The following is a 12,861-nucleotide window of genomic DNA, read 5'->3' as shown; positions in this document are numbered from 1 at the left end:
ATTTAAAATAATATTTAAGACAAATTATAAAATACAAAGTGCCTGGTTATTATTTATCAGTTATTATTTATGAGAAAAAAATGTTTCATAAAAAATTTACTTTTTGTTTTCAGGGGTAACCCCAGCCGAATAATCTGCTAATTATTCAAGCACACATTTTACCAACCAATGCCCTTCCTGCTGTAACCCAGCACTGAGAGTACACTAACTCATGCAAATGGGTCATATGCATTGGTGCAAGGCAAACTGGTGTATATGCACACTGTAAAAATTCTGGGTTCGACCCAATTGATTCGTGTTGGGGCAACATGAAGTAGTTAAGTTTTTACAAATGTAAGTGGATTTAACAGAAACCGTTACTATGTCCCAAAAAACCCTTAGAATTGTGTTGTTTCAGCTTAATTCAAATAAATAGTTTAAACAAACAGTAAATATCATTTTGTGAGATAAGATTTGCAAATTTTAGTCAAACATTATTTTAAAGAGAAGTCTGATTCAGACCTACCAAAACATCTCAATTGAATTTTCCTAAATGTATCAAAATTGAAACTAAGCAATAACAAACATAATTTATTAAAAAATGACTCTCTCTATACTAGGGCTGCACAATATTTCGGTTCAGCATCAATATCGCAAATGTGCGCATCTGCAATAGTCACATTGCAAGATATGCAATCTTGAGTCTGAATTGTTGTTGACCAGGAGCTACAGAACTGTATTTAATTAATGTATCTATACATAATTTATACAATTTATGCAATTTTACTTAGAATTTTTAGATAAATAAAGATAGACAAATAGTTTTGTTTGTTTTAAGGAAAATTTTGAAAGGAAAAGTTGAAAACAAAACAATATTTTACTTATTGGGACTATAAGCCAGACAAAGCAAAGACAAAATAGCATTTTTTGAATTGTGATTTATTCAATTTTTCTTCCTGAATACTGTTGGATTCCACAGAAAACCACCAAATAGGGCTATTTAAACTATCTTATAATACTGTATCCCATATAGGCATGGGACGATAACTGGTTTCAAGGTTTACCGCAATTTGGAAAAGTTAATGTTTTAAAACCGCCAAATTTTTCTGTTATACTGTTCCTAAGGTATATGTAAGATTTTTTATTGTTTTTTTTTGTTTGTTTTTTTTACACAACAATTTATTTAGTTTTTTAGGGCAACAGTATCTTTAAAGGAAAAGGAAACTCTACAGCAAAAGCTACTGGTCCAAAACATTTTAAATATTTCTTAAAATAAATTATATATTGTGTTCAATGGGGAAAATGTTTTATTTATTTATTTTATTTTTATGTTTTTTACCCAGACATTTAAAAGGAACTTATTTTGAAGCAGTAATCCCAATACCGTGATACAGTGAAACCGGGATATTTTTTATCCAAGGTTTTCGTTCCATCAGAATTTTATATCGACCCATTCCTAATCTCATATTGAAATATTTATTGCATAAAGTTAACATATCGCAATATCAGATTTTTTTTCAATGTCCTGCAGCCCTACTCTATACACAGATTGCTTGTAACATGCAAATCTGAAAGTGAAAGTAAAAGCAAACACTTTCAAAACTGAATTAAATGCCTCATATTCACAGTTTCTCCATGATGCACAGATCACACACAGTATTATTATATATTTACATTTTATTCTAGTTTAAAAAAAACAAGACATCCTTAAAATTAAAAACAAAACTTGCTAGATTTGAAGCTAGTTGTTGCACACTGAGGTCTTGCTCCTTCAGAATACAACATGTAATGTGTATTGCAATTTGTTTACAGTTTTTATCAATTGCTATTACATTTCTTAGATCAGAACTGATATTCTCAAAACAGCTTCACCTCCACTTGCACACAATATGAAATCAACTTGTCATTCTTCTGAACAAATTGTGAACACTGGTATGTTGTTGACATAGATTATATATAATTTGCATATGTTTCTTTAATGATCTATTGCTTTTGGTAATCAACATGTAATATACTTATTCTATGTTTTAAATGTCAAACATTTGCACTGAATTCAAAATAGCAAAACTACTTGATTCAATCCACTACTCAATATACAGTTGGCAAAACAGAGCACATAGAGCACAACATGGTAATATATTTTCTGGCTATAGAAAAACAAGTAAAAACAGGTCAGAATTCAGGGTCAAGATAATGTATAGAAAAGAATGTGCAATGGAAGGGTAACGAGGAAAAACAGAAACAGAGGCAGAAGCCAAGAGCATAGACATGTATCCGATGAAATAAAGGGCATTATTGTGTTCAGCCAACAGCTTAAAATGGTCGAGGGCTAGAAGATGAAGAGAAAAACTAACCATGTTGCTATCTAAAGATGCAGATTAAATTTATGTGCAAAACTGGAAAATCAGATAAAACAAATAAATCACAGTTTCCATCTACTGAGTCAATTAAACTGATAAACTGGCAAATATCAAAAAGAGACATGACATTTGCTTCAGTAGGAGAAGCTACTGTGCGCCTTTTTCTTATATAACAAATAGTTTGCGCCTCAAAACGAAATAAAATGAACGATCTGTGACTTTTTAAGGCATGAGACCACTCATTAAATTTAAGATGTATTAAGAAAAGTTTTACACTATTATGAATGAAATTAGACTTATACAGGGCTAAATGCAAGGGATTCTTCAAATATCCAAATTAGAAAAGATTTTCACTTGCCCTTTCAAAATAAAATTATTAAAATTTAATACATTTAATAATACAAATATATATATATATATATATATATATATATATATATATATATATATATATATATATATATATATATATATATATATATATATATATATTATTTTATTATTTTTCAAATATATTCATTCATATACCCTATAACCCTTATCAAGAATAGAACAAAACATAGCTGTCAATTACTTCAGTCTATAATAATAATCAGAGCTTGACATTAAAACCCGCCAACTCACCAAATGTGGGTAGATTTCAGCTGTGGCTGGTTAGACAGACACCCCAACTAGCCACTTTAGCTGGTTGAAAATGATTTTTGCCAGAATTGCCAGAGCTGCTTCATCCCTAAATACTAGAATTTTAGTTTAAGACCGTTTGTCAATATGCATGCAAATGTGCTTTTAGAATCTAGAAGCAGCACGACTGATAACTGTTCACGTGAGCCAAAGAAAGCACGTCAATAACGAATGAGGGGATGATCAGGTGCACTGTGACGTTGTGAGCGAGGCACAGCTGATATGACTCGGGCCAGTGCTTAAAGCTCCCTTTCCCTAGGCCAGTCACAATATCTTTTTTTCTGTAGTACGATATATAGCAACAAAATTTAGTGCAATAAATTATATTTTTGTAATTTTAAGACTATTTTGACATTATAATAGCACCATAATGCAAACTATTTAATTCTTAAAAACAATAATTGTAACAATTAAATGAATAACTAATGGAATCAGATTGTGAAAACAGATATTCTACACAAAATAATAATAATAATAATAATAATAATAATAATAATAATAAATGTGAACAACAATCTCCAAGGTAAAAAGAACTAGATCACCAGACACCCACATGAAAATAAACTTTAATAATTTATAGTAAATACTATAGTGTTTATTTTGTTTTAATCATGCTGACACTCACACCCTATATATATATATATATTGGGGTGAGGAAGTGGCGCAGTTGGTAGCGCTGTCGCCTCACAGCAAGAAGGTCGCTGGTTTGCTGGTTCGCTGGCGTTTCTGTGTGGAGTTTGCATGTTCTCCCTGCCTTCGCGTGGGTTTCCTCCGGGTGCTCCGGTTTCCCCCACAGTCCAAAGACATGCGGTGCAGGTGAATTGGGTAGGCTAAATTGTCCGTAGCGTATAAGTTTGTGTGTGAATGTGTGTGTGGATGTTTCCCAGAGATGGGTTGTGGCTGGAAGGGCATCCACTGCATAAAAAACTTGCTGGATAAGTTGGCGGTTAATTCCGCTGTGGCGACCCCAGATTAATAAAGGGACTAAGCCGACAAGAAAATGAATGAATGAATATATATATATATATATATATATATATATATATATATATATATATATATATATATATATATATATATATATATATTCTAACCATGTCTTTGGACTGTGGGGGAAACCGGAGCACCCGGAGGAAACCCACGCGAAGGCAGGGAGAACATGCAAACTCCACACAGAAACGCCAGCGACCCAGCGACCTTCTTGCTGTGCGCTATCAACTTATCAAGCAAGTTTTTTATGCAGCGGATGCCCTTCCAGCCGCTACCCATCTCTGGGAAACATCCACAAATACATTCATACACACACACACACTACGGACAATTTAGCCTACCCAAATCACCTGTACCGCATGTCTTTGGACTGTGGGGAAAACCAGAGCACCCGGAGAAAACCCACGGGAACGCAGGGAGAACATGCAAACTCGACAAAGAAACGGCAACTGAGCCAAGATTCGAACCAGCGACCCAGCGCCCTTCTTGCTGTGAGGCGACGGCACTGCCTACTGTGCCACTGCTTCGCCCTGTTTCCTTTCTAGTTTATGCAAATTTTTTCTCATGAAAAAGTTTAAATTCTTCACATCTTGGTTTATCCGTTAAGCATTTTATGCAATATTCCAAAATACGCATAAAAATAGGTAGATAGAAACCGCTAATGACAAACATTTTAATAGTACTGTTAACATGCTCTTTGCATGATCTTTGCCAAGATTCAACAATTAAATCAGCACTTTTTTTCATTGCTCAGAAAAACTGTAAGGTAACTTACAGCATCTGTCACAATAAAAGCATCATATAAAACTCTGGACTAGAACCAGCAGTGTGCACTGGCTTACTAAGCTCTGACATTTAGCCAAGTGATCTAAACAAATTCCTTTGAATCTTGGCTCAGTGAGATAATAATGGTTGGTAAGAGAAAAATAGATGTGTGTGTGTGTGTGTGTGTGTGTGTGTGTGTGTGTGTGTGTGTGTGTGTGTGTGTGTGTGTGTGTGTGTGTGTGTGTGTGTGTGTGTGTGTGTGTGTGTGTGTGTGTGTGTTTGTGTGGCAAGAAAGCTGAGATCCATGCAACTCATGTTCTCCTTTTTTTTCTCTCTCAGATGAGAGATGAAGACGAGAAAGGTGACATTTGGAATTTGAATGTCACAAACCGGAGAAAAATGGCCCTTTGTCGAACGCTTGAGATAAATTGATCTGATAAGGACATCACTGCATGCATTAGTGGTCTTTAGGCAGGCATTTAGTGTGTCTGAGACGAAGTGGAGGAGTAGGAAAAGGAAGCGCTGGGGTTAAGGCTAAGATCACATTGCCCAGACAGGTCTTGGAAATGTCAAGGTGCAATTTACAAATTGATTCCAGCGACAATAGAAAGTCAATGGAGAGGCGCAAGTGGATCTGCGAGCCACAGAATGCAAAAAAGAGCTCATCTGCTCCGTTACTTGCAACTCTTTATGCTTTATTCAGCCTAACTAAATGTAATCTCTAAGCTAAAAGGATGGATCGTGTCTAGGGTGTCAATGCAGCACAATTGCATCACTCAGATCGATGTAAAAAATGCTAAATTAAATGACAGGATTATTTTCCTGTGACCTTGATCTGATGAAGAGAACAAGAAAACAGCCAGACGCTCACACAGGCACACACATAAATACCGCTGCTGGCAGCACAAAGCCTTATCCTCTTTCTTTCTCTCTCTCTTTGAAGAGCCATTGAAGTGTTGAAGGTATAAAGAGAGAAACCTCAGAGGTTCGGCTCCACAGTGTCTATAAAATCAATAAGAGCACTCCACGCGGCAATGATAGCAACACAAACAGGGCGCTGGGCATTAACAGGCCTGTGTTACAGCGTACAATTACTGTTTACATAGCACTTTCCTTATACACTCACACACACACACACACACCGATGTAGCCGCTTTAATCTGTGACTCCCTGAAGAAAGGAACGTAGAAAGCTACATTTTAGCCTGTATTTCTTATAAAGCAGAACTTTGCACTAAACAAAGAACAGAACTCTGACCTCGTCAGCGAAGCCACAATGTAGGGGATACTCTCACACACGCAGCTCAAAATCAGTCAGTAGCTACCAGTATTGTGTTCCAGTCAGAACTGATTTTAAGAATAAGTGTTTTACCATACAGTTCAGCCCTGGAGTTTGAAATGAGGCAGCGAACAGGATGCAGAATTTTAATTAGAAATACACAAATTAATTAGAATTCACAGAATTATTGAGAATTGAAACTCCTACAACTCCAAATTTAAGTAGAAATGCAAACTTGAAGCAGTTTTGTTAATGTTATCAAAAGGCTAAAAATATTGCAAAAGAAAGTGAACTTACTTTATAGGCTGAATTAAAACAAAGTCCCTTTAAGACTAGTCATTTCACTCAGCGGTCATCTTTGGAATGCCTCTCAGGCAGTATGCTGGGGCAGTCTGTTTAATCATGAAAACAATACATTTTGCAAAACTGCTCTTCAAGCTTATGACTGAATTTTATATTAGGAATTACCATTAAATTTAAACCACAACTGTGTCTTTAGTTTCATTTCTAAACTGGTGGTGGATGAGGAGATTCCACCCAATGTGTAAAGTGCTTTGAGTGCCCAGAAAAGCTCTATATTAATGTAAGGATTTATTATCGTTATTATTATTATTATTATTATTATTATTATTAAACATCTGAATTATACAAAACTCACGTCTGGTCTGAGACCCTCTCCCAGAGTATCATCGGCCTATAGCGATCAATGATGGGCTCCTGTACTAAAAGGCGGGCTTTATTTGCTGTATAGCGATTGATGATTGGCTCCTAAACTTAACGGCGAGCTTTATTCGCCACACTGTCTATTACACTTTTCCCCATTCAAAACGATATGAGAGACATGTCTTGTGAATTCTATAACACAGGATCAAAACTTTCATTATAAATATGAAATTCTGACAGTCAGAATCAGAAATAGTTAAAGTACTAAAATGTATATCACACATAATTGCATGTAAGGCTGTGCAATTAATCAAAAATCTATTTGGATTTTAATTTTGGCCTCTAATGATTATGGAAAAACAATGATCAAGATAAAACAAATATTGCCTTATATCCTGCTCCCTTTCCACTAGTCCGCATTTGTTCCCGATTCGTTTCTCTACAAAAGCAAAGTTTTACGTTGAAATAAGTAAAATCCTTTTACGTCAGCTCTACGTCAAATTCCTTGTGTAATGTGCTTGATTTGGTGAAGTGTATTAGATTTAGTCATGTTTTGTAAAAAAGCTAACTTGTTCTGTTCTGTTCTGTGCACACGTTCAGCCTCAGAAAGAAGCAAAACATACAAACGTTAAGCTGTCTTTCAACTAAAGCTGAATGCCTAAAGCAGGGGTGCCCAAACGTTTTCATAAGAAGGACCAAAAGCCAAATATTATTGACTGCCAAGGGTCGAAGGTAATTATACCAAGCTATATTACATTAAAGCTGCTATAGCTGATTTATTTAATAATAATTAAAAAAATAAATAGAAAATATTACTTTGCGCTGTATTAACTAATGCAGTATAATTTGTTTATTATAACTTATTACAATAAAAATACAAGCATATGTTTACAGCACAGTGGACTTCAATGCTAAATACACTAGTCAAGCAGAATCAGCTTTTGTCTCCATTTGCTCACTGATGTCTCTGCATTGTGCTCTATCCATCGGGTGACAGTATGTGCATTTAAAAAAAAAATCTAATTTATTGAATTGAAATGTTTCATTTCCATTAGCTTTTTGAAGCTTAGCAATAAAATAAACAAACAAATTAGAAATGACAGTCTCTAAACTGTCCCCATCTTTCTTCCTCTCTTGTAAGATGGGATGGTAGGCCAAATCAAAGGTTACCATGAACCCTAGTTTGGGCATCTCTGGCTTAAAGGGTCAAACACAAGCAAAATTGTGCCAAAAAACAGCACTTAATGATTATTCACATATACCTTGTTTGTTATATCATCCATTAGCATAAATAGTCCCATAAAATCGGATCAGTATGGCTTTTAAAGAGATAGTGGTCTATTTTCCAGCATATTAAATTAATTAATTAAAATAAATCAAACAAATTTGAGCACATTTTTAAATCATTTTAAATAACTGACATTCTAATATTGACCAAAATAATCATGAATATGTTTTTTTTTTTTTTCCATAATCAAGCAGTCCTACATATGAGTTAAATGAAATCAATATGGGAAATATTTCCTGGCTACTATTTATTTTTCATCTAATGTTTATTTGACTGTATATCAAGTACCAAAATGGTTTTAGTCTCATCTCAACTATGATAACCAGTTCACAATGTCCAACATCTGAATGGATTACGCACACTTTATCCACTTACATTTTGACCAATAACAGGCATTAAAAAATAAATGTAAAAAAAAAAAACACTGATATCTGAGGAAGAGGAGGTTAAAAAGCCCTTGTAGAACACTTAAACACCACTCTGGACTGATTAGAGGAGAGCTTGAGAACACTGCTATCTTCTAGTGATCTGATACCCATTTTAAAGTCTCTCTTGGTGCGAGCTGACAGTTGAGCATGATTGGCAAGAGCAGCCCGTCAAGCATCAGCGCAAAAAGGTGGTTTTAACCAAGGGCTTATTACAGACCTGCACTTAAATAGAGACTGGTTTTACAAAGGGGGGTCAAACAGGCATTCAAGATTCTGCTATGGGTAGAGGAGGAAAGAAGACAGGAGATTGCATGATAAGCTCATTCAGAATACAGGCTTCTTTAAAATGGATTTTTAAGAGCTTTGAAGAGTTCTGCAATGAATACCCTGCGAAAAAAAAAATTCTACTTCATGCGGAAAAAGGGAAACGTTGAAATGTAAAGCAGTTTAGTTCAAGTACAAGTAGGAAAGAGCAAGGTTATTTTTAAAATGGCAGAACAACAGATGCATTTCTTGCGAGGTCATGTTTAGGATCATCTCTGCATGAATACTAATCACATCTTCAATGTTAATCACGAGGAGGCTTTGTGTTGGAGTGAACTGCAAACTTTTAATTTACATTATAGGTTCATATTGGACATGACTGTATCCCAATCTATTTCCTAAATTGTGATGGTTTAAACTGACAAAACAGTGACCTGTTAAATAACTGCTTTCCATCTCAGCTCGGGTGAAATAGGGATGACTCATAACTGGGAAAAAAAGTTTTAAATGCCGTGCAAGCCAACTCAGATGGTTTGAGTGTTTTCTCTCTATCTTCTGCACATCACATCCCACACAAATATGCTCCCTCCCTCTCTCTTTTAACAACACACAGATATAACATGGGAGTCACTTGTTCTTGTAATGTTCATATTCAAAATGCTGCCATTTGACTAATTTCTGTGTGAATTACTGCTGCAATCTGTGAGCGTAAACAAAAGATGAGTTAGAGGCACGTGCAGGAAGGAAAGTTGCGTTAAAAAAAGCAATCCACTCATTAGATGCAATTATATTAGATTAGCATTAGATTAGCAATGTTACAATGCAGAACAATTAGTTAAACTAAAACAATATATATATATATATATATATATATATATATATATATATATATATATATATATATATATATATTTTTTTTTTTTTTTTTTTTTTTTACTATTTAAACAAGACTATCTAACTAACTATTTTTATAAATAATATAAATTCAGATGACGTCACTTTCCGTCCCTTTTCTGAAGTTACTGGGAAAAAATTTAAAAGTTTTACAGGACAAAATGCAATTTTGAGGTGAGATGGTAATTTTTATTTATTTATTTATTTTTAAGTTTATCTGGCAATTTAGTCTTGATGGCTACATGAACTTGGCAAGCTGCCCTTACTAAAAGCGTTGAATGTGAGGCTTGTCTCAAGTCTTTCTGGGATGGCGCAATGACTGCTGCTTATGTGCTTTAATGATGATTGACATGACTGATTGATTAAGCTCCTCCTAAACCTATTCTATTTTCTATGTGATAAAACCGGCAAATAGCTTTTGACAATCGTGCCAATTGTACTTTCTCAATATTACAACTATGTGAGCAATTCCAGCATTTTAGATGTGACTGCGCAGTAAAAACCTTAACATAAATTCACATCGAAAGTATATGTTAACATTATATGAAAACATCTATTTATATTTTTCAGAACAACTGACCACAGAGTTATAGGACCAGAAAAATATCAATCTGTAAACATTTTCATAATTTAAATGAGGAAAATAAACATGCGTTATGTATGTGACCAAAATAATATGCAAGTTTGAAGTATACAATATAATTCGTAGAAATTATGTGAATTAAACAAACAAAAAATTATGCTAATTAAAAGGCTAAGAGTTTTCTCTCTATAGAACAAAAATGACTGATTTTATATTATTTAATATTTTTTTCATTTATGAAGAAAAAGTGACATTTATGGATGTGATATCTCTCATTATGAATGTGACAGTTGTGAAATTGCCACTTGTGTGACTTTGGTAAATCAAATATAATAGTTTGAAAAGATTGACAGAGACATTTTTGAGTAGTTCTAAAGTACTGTAAAATACTTGCTTATGCAAAAAAACTTTGAAACAGTTTCCATATTTTGGTGAAAACTTTTTTTTTTTTATGGCACGGTTGACATTTGCATGGAATTGCTCATGTACCTTTTATAAGTACATAAAGAAAAATGTATGACATTAAAATCACATCTTTGAGGTCACTGTCATCAGCAGTTTCTCTCGGAACAAGATTTGACAAAAACTACTTTTAATGCATTTCTACAGTACCCATAAAGGCTGAACTATATGGGACAGTGTCACGATTTTGAAAATTTATATATATATATATATATATATATATATATATATATATATATATATATATATATATATATATATATATATATATATATATATATATATATTCAGTATGAATGCATTTGATTGTAGGTTAGTTGAGGATGTGTTTTAAACAAAATGCCACTTTGGCATTTGGCACATTGGCTATTACAAAAAAGTTGTCAAATAATAAGAATATGTGAAAAACTATATTTTCACAAAATCAGCTAGAACATTATAATTATGCGATGATGAAATAAAAAAAAAACTATTTTATATAATTTAAAACTCCAACAACAACAACAACAACAACTCTCTTTATACTTGACCTTGATTCACAGTCATTGAGATAAGTTGTACAATCTTAAAGTAATAGAACAATATGGGAACATGATAGCAGTGTTAAGAAACACATCTCAGAATAATAATAATAATAATAATAATAATAATAATAATAATAATATTTTTTAAAAATCTGCAACATTGCAGATTCAGTTTCAACATTGTCCCGGTCCCTGTGTGATGTTAAGTAAGCCTGCAGAACTGCAAAGTGTTATTGAACAACGTTTATAATTTCCCTGCACTGACCTGCAAATCAAAACAAATAATATTTTTCTAGCTAATCTGTGAGTGCACTTGTCACTATCCAAAATAAACCGCATACACTCTAACCAAACTGCACAGCAAAATACGACTTTAGTCTCCTTTGCAAACAATACGCATTGCATAAGCATGCACCGTATACCATATGAGTGTAGGCAATATGTTATGATTTTATAAACCTATTCATTATTCCATTATAACTCACCTTGGTTTGGATGCCCGGGGTCCGACAACATCAATCCCGGTAAAGCAAACATGAAGAGAAACCTTTGAAAAGTCATTTTTATATCCATTTGTGCACGTAAGTCACTAAAGAAAAAAGTCCACGACAAAATATCCTGTGACAATGTTCAATTAACTGTTGAAAACGATTTTGCGTGTCAACCACCTCGTTCCCCGCACCGCGAAAACGCGGATAGAGAGCGACTGAAATGCCAGCCCATTACGCGCACAACTACCGGCGGCACTTGAAAAAAAAACTTACAGAATTTACCCCATGAATAGGGTTGAGACTGTGAGATGAGTTTTCGCTAACGCTGTCTGGTTGTCAGCACTTGAAATAACGAACTAGACTAAGTGTTGTATCCAGTCGTCAATAGCCATTAACGCGCTTTCCCCTGCTCTATACGTTAACTCGCTCTTCTCTCCTTGACTGTATATACCGTCGACGCGAGTCCGTTCAGTATCACGCGCTTAAACTTGTCGAATGAGTCTCGTGCACGCAGACAAATCCGGCACGAGCCTCAGCGACGCTTTATTCTCTGGCGCGCGAAACGCGATCTTGAGGTTGGAAAGCCCAAGAGTTTTGAGGATGTAGACAGAAGACCAGCTCGTCAGCACTAGAGGGTGTTCGTTTCCTCTCTGTGTTGTGCCGTCCCGTGGTTCTGTCAAGGCTAGGGAAGTCCGGCTTGCTTATTTAAAACATGTCACATAACAGTCTGCCTCTTCTATTAGGACTGGAACAGTTGCAGTTATCTATGCATTGTTGTTTGCTCAATTGTTGCCAAAATGACAGACGACAGCTGTACTTCTTTTTACTTTTATAAGAGATTCAAACGTTTGTTAGAAAGTACAGTTATTTTAGTTCATAACAATGCAGGCTTTTCATGTATAACACAAAATATGCCACCCACATTGTGTAGTTTGTTACATACGATTGTAAACAGCTTCTATTAAAACGTATTGTTATATCTTACTTTTGAATGGAAACCATGACTTGTCTTTAATTAATTTCCCATGTCACTTGAAGCAAGGTATGGTTGCACTGTATTTCGCGAGGAACAAACCTAAGGTAATTGACTTTTAAGACTGACTGGGAATCCACACAGGCACAGCTCACAGTGTAGAGTGATGCAGTCATTATGTCAAAAACTGCATAAGTGTGTTTACCTTTGCAGTTCAGTTATTTTAGTTTGTCTTTAT

General features: G+C 34.5%; 1 protein-coding gene across 2 annotated transcripts in view; it reads right to left on the bottom strand.

Annotated features, from left to right (window-relative positions):
• The window catches only part of epha6 (eph receptor A6), a 283,437-nt gene extending 271,135 nt beyond the window's left edge, over positions 1-12,302 (bottom strand). For both annotated transcript variants that reach the window (XM_005159930.5, XM_001344524.9), the window contains exon 1: positions 11,645-12,302. In XM_005159930.5, coding sequence (XP_005159987.2) covers positions 11,645-11,732 — 88 coding nt within the window. In that variant the 5' untranslated portion in view covers positions 11,733-12,302. The remainder of the gene's footprint in view (positions 1-11,644) is intronic.
• Between the last annotated feature and the right edge of the window lie 559 nt (positions 12,303-12,861).

This window comes from Danio rerio, chromosome 1 (assembly GCF_049306965.1).
Source record: "Danio rerio strain Tuebingen ecotype United States chromosome 1, GRCz12tu, whole genome shotgun sequence".
Taxonomy (NCBI): Eukaryota; Metazoa; Chordata; class Actinopteri; order Cypriniformes; family Danionidae; genus Danio; species Danio rerio.
This window is presented reverse-complemented; position numbering and strand designations above follow the sequence as displayed.